Genomic DNA, 19,406 nt, shown 5'->3' on the forward strand with positions numbered 1-19,406 from the left:
TCTGAGGGTCAAACATTGAATAAATGATGTTAGGACAAAGTGTGTGTGTGTTTGGAAGTAACCTGTACAGATAACTCAGGTGACACTCATTGTTCTTGTGATACAGGTCAAAGGGTATTTTTGTTTTTCGATTTAAAGCTTTCGTGACTGCAAGGATTCATCTTCTGTGGTTCTTTCGGTAAAGTCATGTAGAATGAGAATAAAATATTAAATTGATAAAATAAAATAACACAATAAAATTATGACGTTTCGGCCACAACACAAGTGGCCTTCATCAGGTGAAGGGACGAGACTGTCTGGAGGAAAGAACCAAAGAAGGGTATTTTTGTGTTTTCAGGAAGCATCTCCCTCTGGAGCAACTCATTGTCTTTGAAATAGGGAGAACACTCGGATCATTAATCAGTTACATGGCACACCACTCAAAGATTAGACGTAGAGGAGGTTCATTCTCTGCAACACGAATTGTAGTTTTGTATTACGTGTTGACGTAGATTTTGTCGAACAAGGACATAGTTCATAGTTCATTTATTTGGTATAGCCCTGTGAGCCATTCGGCTCTTGAATCGGGTGCAACCACAACAAACAAAAAACATGAACAAGAAAACATCTTAAAGTGACTTTGTGTGACTGTGCAAACAGAAAATACAGGAAAAAAAATATCAAAATATTCCTGAAATAGCACCGTACACCAACGCTGTGTGCAAAAATCCCAGTGGGATGCAAGTCAAATAACAACAACAACCACAACACAACTAAGATTAAGGCCATCAGTCTAACTCCGTACTACAATAAACAAAAACATGGCCAAAACAAAAAAAAACTTTTCGAAATCAAAATAAAAGCCATAAATCCAATGTAACAGTGATCATAGGGACTGTGACCGAATTTTTAACAATAAACTACATAAATTATAACACCAAAATCTAGAGCCATATTTTAGGCCACTGAATAGCAGTGGCAGCTAGGGTTGTACAACTCCTCTAGCGCAGTTTTGAGTGAAGATCTCATAGGTAGTGATTCAAGTTGCAGTTTATTGGCAATAGCATTACAGACCCTGGGGGCATCGATAGCAAAGGCCCTTCCTCCGGTTTTTGTACGGCAATAGGGAATGTGAAGCTGGTAAATGAGCGAAGACCTGAGGTCAAATTTGTTCTTTGAAACAGGAGATCCAGTAGGTAGTCTGCGGAATTTTTTGTAAGCACATCGTGAATAAATAAGATCTGGTGCACAAGCTGTCGAATATTAAGAGATGTTAAGTTTGACCCAATGTAGAGATCACAGTGGTGAGTCCTATATGGGCAGTTCAATGCAAATCTTAAGGCCGAGTGATAGATGGAATCAAGCTTCTTCAGTACAGTACTTGGGGCTGATTTATACACGATGTCACAGTAGTCAAGTAGAGGCAGTATGGTAGCTTTTATCAATTCCAAACGGAACATTGGGGGGAAGCAGTGCTTGTGTCGATACAGAAAACCAATTTTTATTTTTGTCTTTTTACCAATATAATCAATGTGATCTTCAAAACTAAGTTTTGAATCCAGGATGACCCCAAGATACTTATAGATCTTGACTTGCTCTATTTGATAATTATTCAAGGAATTGTAATTGGGGAAAAATAACTTCCTGCTTTAGTCCCGGAGAGAAGCATAGCACCTTGGTTTTGGAGGTATTCAGGACTAGTTTAAGAGAAACTAGCTGATGTTGTAGTTTGTTGAAATCACCCTGGAGCTTAGCAATCACGTCATCCGGAGAGCGGCCAGCAGTAATCAGTATCGTGTCATCTGCAAAAAGATTTACCCTGGAATTATCCAGTTCAGTGGCCAAGTCATTGACATACATACATACACACACACAGAGACACAGATACACACATACACACAGATACACACACTATTACACTATTCAACTACAGACGAGAGACCTTCTGCAGTGATCTGTCAGTGCAGGAGCGGAGCTGCTGTGAGGCGAGGCGCTTGGAGCTCTCTGATTGGTCCAAGCGGCGACTTGGAGCCAATCAGATTTGGTTCCTCCCTAGCCACGTGACGCGGGATTTTTTTTTTCCGCCAAATTTTTGAGACTCCTCCTCGGCCAGGCGCCATTTTGAGAGTCGTGAGGTGCGGATTTGAATTTTTTTTATTTCGGAGCAGAAATTAACGACGATGACGACCCCCCAGGGGTGCGAGATCGCCTCTCGTGAGGGAAAACGTGAGGTAAAAAGTGGCCTCAAATGTCCAGCCCGTGATTCTCAGATAGTTTAAATATGCACTGTTGAATTTATGGGCAGTGTTGGGTCTATGGGGCGGTGCTGAATCTATGGGGCAGTGTTGAGTCTATGGGCAGTGCTGAGTCTATGGGGCAGTGCTGAGTCTATGGGGCAGTGTTGAGTCTATGGTGCAGTGTTGAGTCTATGGGGCAGTGTTGAGTCTATAGGCAGTGCTGAGTCTATGGGGCAGTGCTGAGTCTATGGTGCAGTGTTGAGTCTATGGGGCAGTGTTGAGTCTATGGGCAGTGCTGAGTCTATGGGGCAGTGTTGAGTCTATGGTGCAGTGCTGAGTCTATGGGGCAGTGCTGAGTTTATGGGGCAGTGCTGAGTCTATGGGGCAGTGCTGAGTCTATGGGGCAGTGCTGAGTATATGGGGCAGTGCTGAGTCTATGGGGCAGTGCTGAGTCTATGGGACAGTGCTGAGTCTATGGGCAGTGTTGAGTCTATGGTGCAGTGCTGAGTCTATGGGACAGTGCTGAGTCTATGGGGCAGTGCTGAGTCTATGGTGCAGTGCTGAGTCTATGGGGCAGTGCTGAGTCTATGGACAGTGCTGAGTCTATGGGGCAGTGCTGAGTCTATGGGGCAGTGCTGAGGCTATGGTCATTGACAAAATACAAACGATTTAATTTGTGAATAGTTTACCTCGTGAGGGGCATAAGATGCGCCAGTATTCGTCGAGATGACTGTTTTCTTTTCACCCCGTGAGTAATTTATTGCTTACAGGAGACATCGTGGAGGGAAACAATGGGAGTGATATAAAACTACATCTGTGTGCTTTGTGGTTGTTCCTACAAGTAACTAAACCTACCCACGTGACGCGGGAGTTTTTTCCCCGCCACATTTTTTTTGGCTCCTCCCCGCCCCCGCCTTGGAGCCAATCAGGTTTCGTTCCCTCCTACCCACGTGACACGAGATTTTTTTTTTATCCCGCTAAATTATTTTGGCGTCTCGCCCTCCTCGCTACGCCTTGGAGCCAATCAGGTTTGAGTCCTCTCTACCCACGTGACGTGATATTTTTTTCCCGCCAAATTTTTTGTGACTCCTTTTCCTCGGCCAGGCGCCGTTTTTAAAGTCGTGAGGTGCGGTTTTGATATTTTTTTTATTTCGGAGCAGAAATTAACGACGATGACGACCCCCCAGGGGTGCGAGATCGCCTCTCGTGAGGGAAAACGTGAGGTAAAAAGTGGCCTCAAATGTCCAGCCCGTGATTCGCAGATAGTTTACAAATGCACTGTTGAGTTTATGGGCAGTGATGAGTCTATGGGACAGTGCTGAGTCTATGGGGCAGTGCTGAGTCTATGGGGACAGTGTTGAGTTTATGGGGCAGTGCTGAGTCTATGGCACAGTGATGAGTCTATGGGACAGTGCTGAGTCTATGGGACAGTGCTGAGTCTATGGGACAGTGTTGAGTCTATGGGACAGTGCTGAGTCTATGGGACAGTGTTGAGTCTATGGGACAGTGCTGAGTCTATGGGACAGTGCTGAATCTATGGGACAGTGGTGGGTCTATGGGGCAGTGCTGAGTCTATGGGACAGTGCTGAGTCTATGGGACAGTGCTGAGTCTATGGGGCAGTGCTGAGTCTATGGGACAGTGCTGAGTCTATGGGACAGTGCTGAGTCTATGGGACAGTGCTGAGTCTATGGGGCAGTGCTGAGTCTATGGGACAGTGTTGAGTCTATGGGGCAGTGTTGAGTCTATGGGACAGTGCTGAGTCTATGGGGCAGTGCTGAGGCTATGGTCATTGACAAAATACAAACGATTTAATTTGTGAATAGTTTACCTCGTGAGGGGCATAAGATGTGCCAGTATTCGTCGAGATGACTGTTTTCTTTACACCCCGCGAGTCATTTATTGCTTAAAGGAGACATCGTGGAGGGAAACAATGGGAGTGATATACAACTACATCTGTGTGCTTTGTGGTTGTTCTTACACGAATGTAGACTGTAGTAATGGTTATTAACCAGAGTGTACTGACAGTCTATAATGTAGACTGTAGTAATGGTTATTAAGTATGGTGAGTGTACTGACAGTCTATAATGTAGACTGTAGTAATGGTTATTAAGTATGGTGAGTGTACTGACAGTCTATAATGTAGACTGTAGTAATGGTTATTAAGTATGGTGAGTGTACTGACAGTCTATAATGTAGACTGTAGTAATGGTTATTAAGTATTGTGAGTGTACTGACAGTCTATAATGTAGACTGTAGCCTGGTTATTAAGTATGGTGAGTGTACTGACAGTCTATAATGTAGACTGTAGTAATGGTTATTAAGCTGAGTGAGTGTACTGACAGTTTATAATGTAGACTGTAGTAATGGTTATTAAGTATGGTGAGTGTACTGAGAGTCTATAATGTAGACTGTAGCCTGGTTATTAAGTATGGTGAGTGTACTGACAGTCTATAATGTAAACTGTAGCCTGGTTATTAAGTATGGTGAGTGTACTGAGAGTCTATAATGTAGACTGTAGTAATGGTTATTAATTCTGGGTGAGTGTACTGACAGTCTATAATGTAGACTGTAGTAATGGTTATTAAGTATGGTGAGTGTACTGATAGTCTATAATGTAGACTGTAGTAATGGTTATTAAGTATGGTGAGTGTACTGACAGTCTATAATGTAGACTGTAGTAATGGTTATTAAGTATGGTGAGTGTACTGACAGTCTATAATGTAGACTGTAGTAATGGTTATTAAGTATGGTGAGTGTACTGAGAGTCTATAATGTAGACTGTAGCCTGGTTATTAAGTATGGTGAGTGTACTGACAGTCTATAATGTAAACTGTAGCCTGGTTATTAAGTATGGTGAGTGTACTGAGAGTCTATAATGTAGACTGTAGCCTGGTTATTAAGTATGGTGAGTGTACTGACAGTCTATAATGTAAACTGTAGCCTGGTTATTAAGTATGGTGAGTGTACTGAGAGTCTATAATGTAGACTGTAGTAATGGTTATTAATTCTGGGTGAGTGTACTGATAGTCTATAATGTAGACTGTAGTAATGGTTATTAAGTATGTTGAGTGTACTAATAGTCTTTAATGTAGACTGTAGTAATGGTTATTAAGTATGGTGAGTGTACTGACAGTCTATAATGTAGACTGTAGCCTGGTTATTAAGCTGGGTGAGTGTACTGAAAGTCTATAATGTAGACTGTAGTAATGGTTATTAAGTATGGTGAGTGTACTGACAGTCTATAATGTAGACTGTAGCCTGGTTATTAAGTATGGTGAGTGTACTGACAGTCTATAATGTAGACTGTAGTAATGGTTATTAAGTATGGTGAGTGTACTGACAGTCTATAATGTAGACTGTAGCCTGGTTATTAAGTATGGTGAGTGTACTGACAGTCTATAATGTAGACTGTAGCCTGGTTATTAAGTACGGTGAGTGTACTGACAGTCTATAATGTAGACTGTAGTAATGGTTATTTATTATGGTGAGTGTACTGACAGTCTATAATGTAGACTGTAGTAATGGTTATTAAGTATGGTGAGTTTACTGACAGTCTATAATGTAGACTGTAGTAATGGTTATTAACCTGAGTGAGTGTACTGACAGTCTATAATGTAGACTGTAGCCGGGTTCTTAACCTTGGTGAGTGTACTGACAGTCTATAATGTAGACTAGTAATGGTTATTAACCTGAGTGAGTGTACTGACAGTCTATAATGTAGACTGTAGTAATGGTTATTAAGCTGAGTGAGTGTACTGACAGTCTATAATGTAGACTGTAGCCTGGTTATTAAGCTGAGTGTACTGACAGTCTATAATGTAGACTGTAGTAATGGTTATTTATTATGGTGAGTGTACTGACAGTCTATAATGTAGACTGTAGTAATGGTTATTAAGTATGGTGAGTGTACTGACAGTCTAGAATGTAGACTGTAGTAATGGTTATTAAGTATGGTGAGTGTACTGACAGTCTATAATGTAGACTGTAGCCTGGTTCTTAACCTTGGTGAGTGTACTGACAGTCTATAATGTAGACTAGTAATGGTTATTAACCTGAGTGAGTGTACTGACAGTCTATAATGTAGACTGTAGTAATGGTTATTAAGCTGAGTGAGTGTACTGACAGTCTATAATGTAGACTGTAGCCTGGTTATTAAGTATGGTGAGTGTACTGACAGTCTATAATGTAGACTGTAGTAATGGTTATTAAGTATGGTGAGTGTACTGACAGTCTATAATGTAGACTGTAGCCTGGTTATTAAGTATGGTGAGTGTACTGACAGTCTATAATGTAGACTGTAGCCTGGTTATTAAGTACGGTGAGTGTACTGACAGTCTATAATGTAGACTGTAGTAATGGTTATTTATTATGGTGAGTGTACTGACAGTCTATAATGTAGACTGTAGTAATGGTTATTAAGTATGGTGAGTTTACTGACAGTCTATAATGTAGACTGTAGTAATGGTTATTAACCTGAGTGAGTGTACTGACAGTCTATAATGTAGACTGTAGCCGGGTTCTTAACCTTGGTGAGTGTACTGACAGTCTATAATGTAGACTAGTAATGGTTATTAACCTGAGTGAGTGTACTGACAGTCTATAATGTAGACTGTAGTAATGGTTATTAAGCTGAGTGAGTGTACTGACAGTCTATAATGTAGACTGTAGCCTGGTTATTAAGCTGAGTGTACTGACAGTCTATAATGTAGACTGTAGTAATGGTTATTTATTATGGTGAGTGTACTGACAGTCTATAATGTAGACTGTAGTAATGGTTATTAAGTATGGTGAGTGTACTGACAGTCTAGAATGTAGACTGTAGTAATGGTTATTAAGTATGGTGAGTGTACTGACAGTCTATAATGTAGACTGTAGCCTGGTTCTTAACCTTGGTGAGTGTACTGACAGTCTATAATGTAGACTAGTAATGGTTATTAACCTGAGTGAGTGTACTGACAGTCTATAATGTAGACTGTAGTAATGGTTATTAAGCTGAGTGAGTGTACTGACAGTCTATAATGTAGACTGTAGCCTGGTTATTCAGCTGGGTGAGTGTACTGACAGTCTATAATGTAGACTGTAGTAATGGTTATTAAGTATGGTGAGTTTACTGACAGTCTATAATGTAGACTGTAGTAATGGTTATTAACCTGAGTGAGTGTACTGACAGTCTATAATGTAGACTGTAGCCGGGTTCTTAACCTTGGTGAGTGTACTGACAGTCTATAATGTAGACTAGTAATGGTTATTAACCTGAGTGAGTGTACTGACAGTCTATAATGTAGACTGTAGTAATGGTTATTAAGTATGGTGAGTTTACTGACAGTCTATAATGTAGACTGTAGTAATGGTTATTAACCTAACCATTACTACAGTCTACATTATAGACTGTCAGTACACTCACCATACTTAATAACCAGGCTACAGTCTACATTATAGACTGTCAGTACACTCACTCAGCTTAATAACCATTACTACAGTCTACATTATAGACTGTCAGTACACTCACTCAGGTTAATAACCATTACTAGTCTACATTATAGACTGTCAGTACACTCACCAAGGTTAAGAACCAGGCTACAGTCTACATTATAGACTGTCAGTACACTCACCATACTTAATAACCATTACTACAGTCTACATTCTAGACTGTCAGTACACTCACCATACTTAATAACCATTACTACAGTCTACATTATAGACTGTCAGTACACTCACCATAATAAATAACCATTACTACAGTCTACATTATAGACTGTCAGTACACTCAGCTTAATAACCAGGCTACAGTCTACATTATAGACTGTCAGTACACTCACTCAGCTTAATAACCATTACTACAGTCTACATTATAGACTGTCAGTACACTCACTCAGGTTAATAACCATTACTAGTCTACATTATAGACTGTCAGTACACTCACCATACTTAATAACCATTACTACAGTCTACATTAAAGACTATTAGTACACTCAACATACTTAATAACCATTACTACAGTCTACATTATAGACTATCAGTACACTCACCCAGAATTAATAACCATTACTACAGTCTACATTATAGACTCTCAGTACACTCACCATACTTAATAACCAGGCTACAGTTTACATTATAGACTGTCAGTACACTCACCATACTTAATAACCAGGCTACAGTCTACATTATAGACTCTCAGTACACTCACCATACTTAATAACCATTACTACAGTCTACATTATAGACTGTCAGTACACTCACCATACTTAATAACCATTACTACAGTCTACATTATAGACTGTCAGTACACTCACCATACTTAATAACCATTACTACAGTCTACATTATAGACTATCAGTACACTCACCATACTTAATAACCAGGCTACAGTCTACATTATAGACTGTCAGCACACTCACCATACTTAATAACCATTACAACAGTCTACATTATAGACTGTCAGTACACTCACCATACTTAATAACCATTACTACAGTCTACATTATAGACTGTCAGTACACTCACCATACTTAATAACCATTACTACAGTCTACATTATAGACTTTCAGTACACTCACCCAGCTTAATAACCAGGCTACAGTCTACATTATAGACTGTCAGTACACTCACCATACTTAATAACCATTACTACAGTCTACATTAAAGACTATCAGTACACTCACCATACTTAATAACCATTACTACAGTCTACATTATAGACTGTCAGTACACTCACTCAGCTTAATAACCATTACTACAGTCTACATTATAGACTTTCAGTACACTCACCCAGCTTAATAACCAGGCTACAGTCTACATTATAGACTGTCAGTACACTCACCATACTTAATAACCATTACTACAGTCTACATTAAAGACTATCAGTACACTCACCATACTTAATAACCATTACTACAGTCTACATTATAGACTGTCAGTACACTCACTCAGCTTAATAACCATTACTACAGTCTACATTATAGACTGTCAGTACACTCACCATACTTAATAACCAGGCTTCAGTCTACATTATAGACTGTCAGTACACTCACCATACTTAATAACCATTACTACAGCCTACATTATAGACTGTCAGTACACTCACTCAGCTTAATAACCATTACTACAGTCTACATTCTAGACTGTCAGTACACTCACCATACTTAATAACCATTACTACAGTCTACATTATAGACTGTCAGTACACTCACCATACTTAATAACCAGGCTACAGTCTACATTATAGACTGTCAGTACACTCACCCAGCTGAATAACCAGGCTACAGTCTACATTATAGACTGTCAGTACACTCACTCAGCTTAATAACCATTACTACAGTCTACATTATAGACTGTCAGTACACTCACTCAGGTTAATAACCATTACTAGTCTACATTATAGACTGTCAGTACACTCACCAAGGTTAAGAACCAGGCTACAGTCTACATTATAGACTGTCAGTACACTCACCATACTTAATAACCATTACTACAGTCTACATTCTAGACTGTCAGTACACTCACCATACTTAATAACCATTACTACAGTCTACATTATAGACTGTCAGTACACTCACCATAATAAATAACCATTACTACAGTCTACATTATAGACTGTCAGTACACTCAGCTTAATAACCAGGCTACAGTCTACATTATAGACTGTCAGTACACTCACTCAGCTTAATAACCATTACTACAGTCTACATTATAGACTGTCAGTACACTCACTCAGGTTAATAACCATTACTAGTCTACATTATAGACTGTCAGTACACTCACCAAGGTTAAGAACCCGGCTACAGTCTACATTATAGACTGTCAGTACACTCACTCAGGTTAATAACCATTACTACAGTCTACATTATAGACTGTCAGTAAACTCACCATACTTAATAACCATTACTACAGTCTACATTATAGACTGTCAGTACACTCACCATAATAAATAACCATTACTACAGTCTACATTATAGACTGTCAGTACACTCACCGTACTTAATAACCAGGCTACAGTCTACATTATAGACTGTCAGTACACTCACCATACTTAATAACCAGGCTACAGTCTACATTATAGACTGTCAGTACACTCACCATACTTAATAACCATTACTACAGTCTACATTATAGACTGTCAGTACACTCACCATACTTAATAACCAGGCTACAGTCTACATTATAGACTGTCAGTACACTCACTCAGCTTAATAACCATTACTACAGTCTACATTATAGACTGTCAGTACACTCACTCAGGTTAATAACCATTACTAGTCTACATTATAGACTGTCAGTACACTCACCAAGGTTAAGAACCAGGCTACAGTCTACATTATAGACTGTCAGTACACTCACCATACTTAATAACCATTACTACAGTCTACATTCTAGACTGTCAGTACACTCACCATACTTAATAACCATTACTACAGTCTACATTATAGACTGTCAGTACACTCACCATAATAAATAACCATTACTACAGTCTACATTATAGACTGTCAGTACACTCAGCTTAATAACCAGGCTACAGTCTACATTATAGACTGTCAGTACACTCACTCATCTTAATAACCATTACTACAGTCTACATTATAGACTGTCAGTACACTCACTCAGGTTAATAACCATTACTAGTCTACATTATAGACTGTCAGTACACTCACCAAGGTTAAGAACCCGGCTACAGTCTACATTATAGACTGTCAGTACACTCACTCAGGTTAATAACCATTACTACAGTCTACATTATAGACTGTCAGTAAACTCACCATACTTAATAACCATTACTACAGTCTACATTATAGACTGTCAGTACACTCACCCAGCTGAATAACCAGGCTACAGTCTACATTATAGACTGTCAGTACACTCACTCAGCTTAATAACCATTACTACAGTCTACATTATAGACTGTCAGTACACTCACTCAGGTTAATAACCATTACTAGTCTACATTATAGACTGTCAGTACACTCACCAAGGTTAAGAACCAGGCTACAGTCTACATTATAGACTGTCAGTACACTCACCATACTTAATAACCATTACTACAGTCTACATTCTAGACTGTCAGTACACTCACCATACTTAATAACCATTACTACAGTCTACATTATAGACTGTCAGTACACTCACCATAATAAATAACCATTACTACAGTCTACATTATAGACTGTCAGTACACTCACCATACTTAATAACCAGGCTACAGTCTACATTATAGACTGTCAGACAGTCTATAATGTAGACTGTAGTAATGGTTATTTATTATGGTGAGTGTACTGACAGTCTATAATGTAGACTGTAGCCGGGTTCTTAACCTTGGTGAGTGTACTGACAGTCTATAATGTAGACTGTAGCCTGGTTATTAAGCTGGGTGAGTGTACTGAAAGTCTATAATGTAGACTGTAGTAATGGTTATTAAGTATGGTGAGTGTACTGACAGTCTATAATGTAGACTGTAGCCTGGTTATTAAGCTGAGTGTACTGACAGTCTATAATGTAGACTGTAGTAATGGTTATTTATTATGGTGAGTGTACTGACAGTCTATAATGTAGACTGTAGTAATGGTTATTAAGTATGGTGAGTGTACTGACAGTCTAGAATGTAGACTGTAGTAATGGTTATTAAGTATGGTGAGTGTACTGACAGTCTATAATGTAGACTGTAGCCTGGTTCTTAACCTTGGTGAGTGTACTGACAGTCTATAATGTAGACTAGTAATGGTTATTAACCTGAGTGAGTGTACTGACAGTCTATAATGTAGACTGTAGTAATGGTTATTAAGCTGAGTGAGTGTACTGACAGTCTATAATGTAGACTGTAGCCTGGTTATTCAGCTGGGTGAGTGTACTGACAGTCTATAATGTAGACTGTAGTAATGGTTATTAAGTATGGTGAGTTTACTGACAGTCTATAATGTAGACTGTAGTAATGGTTATTAACCTGAGTGAGTGTACTGACAGTCTATAATGTAGACTGTAGCCGGGTTCTTAACCTTGGTGAGTGTACTGACAGTCTATAATGTAGACTAGTAATGGTTATTAACCTGAGTGAGTGTACTGACAGTCTATAATGTAGACTGTAGTAATGGTTATTAAGATGAGTGAGTGTACTGACAGTCTATAATGTAGACTGTAGCCTGGTTATTAAGCTGAGTGTACTGACAGTCTATAATGTAGACTGTAGTAATGGTTATTTATTATGGTGAGTGTACTGACAGTCTATAATGTAGACTGTAGCCGGGTTCTTAACCTTGGTGAGTGTACTGACAGTCTATAATGTAGACTGTAGTAATGGTTATTAAGTATGGTGAGTGTACTGACAGTCTATAATGTAGACTGTAGCCTGGTTCTTAACCTTGGTGAGTGTACTGACAGTCTATAATGTAGACTAGTAATGGTTATTAACCTGAGTGAGTGTACTGACAGTCTATAATGTAGACTGTAGTAATGGTTATTAAGCTGAGTGAGTGTACTGACAGTCTATAATGTAGACTGTAGCCTGGTTATTAAGTATGGTGAGTGTACTGACAGTCTATAATGTAGACTGTAGTAATGGTTATTAAGTATGGTGAGTGTACTGACAGTCTATAATGTAGACTGTAGCCTGGTTATTAAGTATGGTGAGTGTACTGACAGTCTATAATGTAGACTGTAGCCTGGTTATTAAGTACGGTGAGTGTACTGACAGTCTATAATGTAGACTGTAGTAATGGTTATTTATTATGGTGAGTGTACTGACAGTCTATAATGTAGACTGTAGTAATGGTTATTAAGTATGGTGAGTTTACTGACAGTCTATAATGTAGACTGTAGTAATGGTTATTAACCTGAGTGAGTGTACTGACAGTCTATAATGTAGACTGTAGCCGGGTTCTTAACCTTGGTGAGTGTACTGACAGTCTATAATGTAGACTAGTAATGGTTATTAACCTGAGTGAGTGTACTGACAGTCTATAATGTAGACTGTAGTAATGGTTATTAAGCTGAGTGAGTGTACTGACAGTCTATAATGTAGACTGTAGCCTGGTTATTAAGCTGAGTGTACTGACAGTCTATAATGTAGACTGTAGTAATGGTTATTTATTATGGTGAGTGTACTGACAGTCTATAATGTAGACTGTAGTAATGGTTATTAAGTATGGTGAGTGTACTGACAGTCTAGAATGTAGACTGTAGTAATGGTTATTAAGTATGGTGAGTGTACTGACAGTCTATAATGTAGACTGTAGCCTGGTTCTTAACCTTGGTGAGTGTACTGACAGTCTATAATGTAGACTAGTAATGGTTATTAACCTGAGTGAGTGTACTGACAGTCTATAATGTAGACTGTAGTAATGGTTATTAAGCTGAGTGAGTGTACTGACAGTCTATAATGTAGACTGTAGCCTGGTTATTCAGCTGGGTGAGTGTACTGACAGTCTATAATGTAGACTGTAGCCTGGTTATTAAGTATGGTGAGTGTACTGACAGTCTATAATGTAGACTGTAGTAATGGTTATTAAGTATGGTGAGTGTACTGACAGTCTAGAATGTAGACTGTAGTAATGGTTATTAAGCTGAGTGAGTGTACTGACAGTCTATAATGTAGGCTGTAGTAATGGTTATTAAGTATGGTGAGTGTACTGACAGTCTAAAATGTAGACTGAAGCCTGGTTATTAAGTATGGTGAGTGTACTGACAGTCTATAATGTAGACTGTAGTAATGGTTATTAAGCTGAGTGAGTGTACTGACAGTCTATAATGTAGACTGTAGTAATGGTTATTAAGTATGGTGAGTGTACTGATAGTCTTTAATGTAGACTGTAGTAATGGTTATTAAGTATGGTGAGTGTACTGACAGTCTATAATGTAGACTGTAGCCTGGTTATTAAGCTGGGTGAGTGTACTGAAAGTCTATAATGTAGACTGTAGTAATGGTTATTAAGTATGGTGAGTGTACTGACAGTCTATAATGTAGACTGTAGTAATGGTTATTAAGTATGGTGAGTGTACTGACAGTCTATAATGTAGACTGTAGTAATGGTTATTAAGTATGGTGAGTGTACTGACAGTCTATAATGTAGACTGTAGTAATGGTTATTAAGTATGGTGAGTGTACTGAGAGTCTATAATGTAGACTGTAGCCTGGTTATTAAGTATGGTGAGTGTACTGACAGTCTATAATGTAGACTGTAGCCTGGTTATTAAGCTGGGTGAGTGTACTGAAAGTCTATAATGTAGACTGTAGTAATGGTTATTAAGTATGGTGAGTGTACTGACAGTCTATAATGTAGACTGTAGTAATGGTTATTAAGTATGGTGAGTGTACTGACAGTCTATAATGTAGACTGTAGTAATGGTTATTAAGTATGGTGAGTGTACTGACAGTCTATAATGTAGACTGTAGTAATGGTTATTAAGTATGGTGAGTGTACTGAGAGTCTATAATGTAGACTGTAGCCTGGTTATTAAGTATGGTGAGTGTACTGACAGTCTATAATGTAAACTGTAGCCTGGTTATTAAGTATGGTGAGTGTACTGAGAGTCTATAATGTAGACTGTAGTAATGGTTATTAATTCTGGGTGAGTGTACTGATAGTCTATAATGTAGACTGTAGTAATGGTTATTAAGTATGTTGAGTGTACTAATAGTCTTTAATGTAGACTGTAGTAATGGTTATTAAGTATGGTGAGTGTACTGACAGTCTATAATGTAGACTGTAGCCTGGTTATTAAGCTGGGTGAGTGTACTGAAAGTCTATAATGTAGACTGTAGTAATGGTTATTAAGTATGGTGAGTGTACTGACAGTCTATAATGTAGACTGTAGCCTGGTTATTAAGTATGGTGAGTGTACTGACAGTCTATAATGTAGACTGTAGTAATGGTTAAGTATGGTGAGTGTACTGACAGTCTATAATGTAGACTGTAGTAATGGTTATTAACCTGAGTGAGTTTACTGACAGTCTATAATGTAGACTGTAGTAATGGTTATTAAGTATGGTGAGTGTACTGACAGTCTATAATGTAGACTGTAGTAATGGTTATTAAGTATGGTGAGTGTACTGACAGTCTATAATGTAAACTGTAGTAATGGTTATTAAGTATGGTGAGTGTACTGACAGTCTATAATGTAGACTGTAGTAATGGTTATTAAGTATGGTGAGTGTACTGACAGTCTATAATGTAGACTGTAGCCTGGTTATTAAGCTGAGTGTACTGACAGTCTATAATGTAGACTGTAGTAATGGTTATTTATTATGGTGAGTGTACTGACAGTCTATAATGTAGACTGTAGTAATGGTTATTAAGTATGGTGAGTTTACTGACAGTCTATAATGTAGACTGTAGTAATGGTTATTAACCTGAGTGAGTGTACTGACAGTCTATAATGTAGACTGTAGCCGGGTTCTTAACCTTGGTGAGTGTACTGACAGTCTATAATGTAGACTAGTAATGGTTATTAACCTGAGTGAGTGTATTGACAGTCTATAATGTAGACTGTAGTAATGGTTATTAAGCTGAGTGAGTGTACTGACAGTCTATAATGTAGACTGTAGCCTGGTTATTCAGCTGGGTGAGTGTACTGACAGTCTATAATGTAGACTGTAGCCTGGTTATTAAGTATGGTGAGTGTACTGACAGTCTATAATGTAGACTGTAGTAATGGTTATTAAGCTGAGTGAGTGTACTGACAGTCTATAATGTAGACTGTAGTAATGGTTATTAAGTATGGTGAGTGTACTGATAGTCTATAATGTAGACTGTAGTAATGGTTATTAAGTATGTTGAGTGTACTAATAGTCTTTAATGTAGACTGTAGTAATGGTTATTAAGTATGGTGAGTGTACTGACAGTCTATAATGTAGACTGTAGCCTGGTTATTAAGCTGGGTGAGTGTACTGAAAGTCTATAATGTAGACTGTAGTAATGGTTATTAAGTATGGTGAGTGTACTGACAGTCTATAATGTAGACTGTAGCCTGGTTATTAAGTATGGTGAGTGTACTGACAGTCTATAATGTAGACTGTAGTAATGGTTAAGTATGGTGAGTGTACTGACAGTCTATAATGTAGACTGTAGTAATGGTTATTAACCTGAGTGAGTTTACTGACAGTCTATAATGTAGACTGTAGTAATGGTTATTAAGTATGGTGAGTGTACTGACAGTCTATAATGTAGACTGTAGTAATGGTTATTAAGTATGGTGAGTGTACTGACAGTCTATAATGTAAACTGTAGTAATGGTTATTAAGTATGGTGAGTGTACTGACAGTCTATAATGTAGACTGTAGTAATGGTTATTAAGTATGGTGAGTGTACTGACAGTCTATAATGTAGACTGTAGCCTGGTTATTAAGCTGAGTGTACTGACAGTCTATAATGTAGACTGTAGTAATGGTTATTTATTATGGTGAGTGTACTGACAGTCTATAATGTAGACTGTAGTAATGGTTATTAAGTATGGTGAGTTTACTGACAGTCTATAATGTAGACTGTAGTAATGGTTATTAACCTGAGTGAGTGTACTGACAGTCTATAATGTAGACTGTAGCCGGGTTCTTAACCTTGGTGAGTGTACTGACAGTCTATAATGTAGACTAGTAATGGTTATTAACCTGAGTGAGTGTATTGACAGTCTATAATGTAGACTGTAGTAATGGTTATTAAGCTGAGTGAGTGTACTGACAGTCTATAATGTAGACTGTAGCCTGGTTATTCAGCTGGGTGAGTGTACTGACAGTCTATAATGTAGACTGTAGCCTGGTTATTAAGTATGGTGAGTGTACTGACAGTCTATAATGTAGACTGTAGTAATGGTTATTAAGCTGAGTGAGTGTACTGACAGTCTATAATGTAGACTGTAGTAATGGTTATTAAGTATGGTGAGTGTACTGACAGTCTAGAATGTAGACTGTAGTAATGGTTATTAAGTATGGTGAGTGTACTGACAGTCTATAATGTAGACTGTAGCCTGGTTCTTTACCTTGGTGAGTGTACTGACAGTCTATAACGTAGACTAGTAATGGTTATTAACCTGAGTGAGTGTACTGACAGTCTATAATGTAGACTGTAGCCTGGTTATTCAGCTGGGTGAGTGTACTGACAGTCTATAATGTAGACTGTAGCCTGGTTATTAAGTATGGTGAGTGTACTGACAGTCTATAATGTAGACTGTAGTAATGGTTATTAAGTATGGTGAGTGTACTGACAGTCTATAATGTAGACTGTAGTAATGGTTATTAAGTATGGTGAGTGTACTGACAGTCTAGAATGTAGACTGTAGTAATGGTTATTAAGCTGAGTGAGTGTACTGACAGTCTATAATGTAGGCTGTAGTAATGGTTATTAAGTATGGTGAGTGTACTGACAGTCTATAATGTAGACTGAAGCCTGGTTATTCAGTATGGTGAGTGTACTGACAGTCTATAATGTAGACTGTAGTAATGGTTATTAAGCTGAGTGAGTGTACTGACAGTCTATAATGTAGACTGTAGTAATGGTTATTAAGTATGGTGAGTGTACTGACAGTCTATAATGTAGACTGTTGTAATGGTTATTAAGTATGGTGAGTGTACTGACAGTCTATAATGTAGACTGTAGTAATGGTTATTAAGTATGGTGAGTGTACTGACAGTCTATAATGTAAACTGTAGTAATGGTTATTAAGTATGGTGAGTGTACTGACAGTCTATAATGTAGACTGTAGTAATGGTTATTAAGTATGGTGAGTGTACTGACAGTCTATAATGTAGGCTGTAGTAATGGTTATTAAGCTGAGTGTACTGACAGTCTATAATGTAGACTGTAGTAATGGTTATTTATTATGGTGAGTGTACTGACAGTCTATAATGTAGACTAGTAATGGTTATTAAGTATGGTGAGTTTACTGACAATCTATAATGTAGACTGTAGCCTGGTTATTCAGCTGGGTGAGTGTACTGACAGTCTAGAATGTAGACTGTAGCCTGGTTATTCAGCTGGGTGAGTGTACTGACAGTCTATAATGTAGACTGTAGCCTGGTTATTCAGCTGGGTGAGTGTACTGACAGTCTATAATGTAGACTGTAGTAATGGTTATTAAGTATGGTGAGTGTACTGACAGTCTATAATGTAGACTGTAGTAATGGTTATTAAGCTGAGTGAGTGTACTGACAGTCTATAATGTAGGCTGTAGTAATGGTTATTAAGTATGGTGAGTGTACTGACAGTCTATAATGTCGACTGAAGCCTGGTTATTAAGTATGGTGATTGTACTGACAGTCTATAACAGGGGTCGGGAACCTTTTTGACTAAGAGAGCCATGAAAGCAAAACATTTGGAAATTTATTTCAGTGAGAGCCATATAATATATTTTAAAAGTGAATTCAACTAAATGTCAGTATAATAAGCCTCTGAATTTATTCTTTTAAATAATGTTGTTATAACACTCACCATTAATGCGACTTCTGGTGCTGCATGGATTGCTGATGTCTTTGTAGTCGGGTTGGTACTTGGTGAGGTTAAGCTTCATGCAAGCGTTGAGGCTTTCATCCGTTAAACGTGATCGTAGGTTGGACTTGATGTTTTTAAGATGTGAGAATGACTGCTCACATGCATACGTAGATCCAAACATGGTCAATACAGCAATACTCACACGCTGCAGTGTGTGGTATGTGACAGGAAGCGCGTTCCAAGTTTTGAGAATCAGCTGGTCTTCGGGTTGGAGTTTTTTCATTTCTGTCCACATGTGCTTGCTCGCCAACTCCGCTTTCTGTCATGTGATTCTTTCCAAATCTTCATTCAGTGACTTGAACTTATTCACCCACATGTCTGAGGCCTTCAGGTCAGCCACTTCTGCTTCAAAATCTCTGACGGAGACCCCAGGGATGTAATTCAGGTCGGCTGTGTTCAGTGAACACTCGTTTGGATGGGTGATGAACTTAAAAAGACGAGTGTGCTCACGAAATTCTCCAAAGCGTGCTTTGAAGGACTGTAGGAGACTGGATGTGCAGCCAGCTAGCTGGTGGAGATCAAGGTTTTGAATGGGCTCACTTGCTGTGCATGCATCTTTAAATTGGCTCAGTTTTTCAAAATGTAGTAAACGACCTGTTTCAAGATCCGTGATGAAAAGCTCCAGCTTGTTTTCAAAAGCAAATACAGCTTGTTGAAGGGATAACACTGTATTTCCAATGCCTTGCATTTTCACGTTGAGCTGGTTCAGATGTTCAGTCAGATCTA

General features: G+C 38.4%; 1 protein-coding gene across 1 annotated transcript in view; it reads left to right on the top strand.

Moving 5' to 3' along the window:
* The first annotated feature begins 3,305 nt into the window (after positions 1 to 3,305).
* The window catches only part of LOC142918276 (uncharacterized), a 69,350-nt gene continuing 53,249 nt past the window's right edge, over positions 3,306 to 19,406 (top strand). The window contains exon 1 of the mRNA XM_076062411.1: positions 3,306 to 3,439. Within this exon, the coding sequence (XP_075918526.1) occupies positions 3,389 to 3,439 (51 nt within the window). The 5' untranslated portion in view covers positions 3,306 to 3,388. The remainder of the gene's footprint in view (positions 3,440 to 19,406) is intronic.

Source organism: Petromyzon marinus, unplaced genomic scaffold (assembly GCF_048934315.1).
Source record: "Petromyzon marinus isolate PM22_M1 ecotype Great Lakes invasive population unplaced genomic scaffold, UKy_Petmar_22M1.pri1.0 PM_G_Scaffold_6, whole genome shotgun sequence".
Lineage (NCBI taxonomy): Eukaryota > Metazoa > Chordata > Hyperoartia > Petromyzontiformes > Petromyzontidae > Petromyzon > Petromyzon marinus.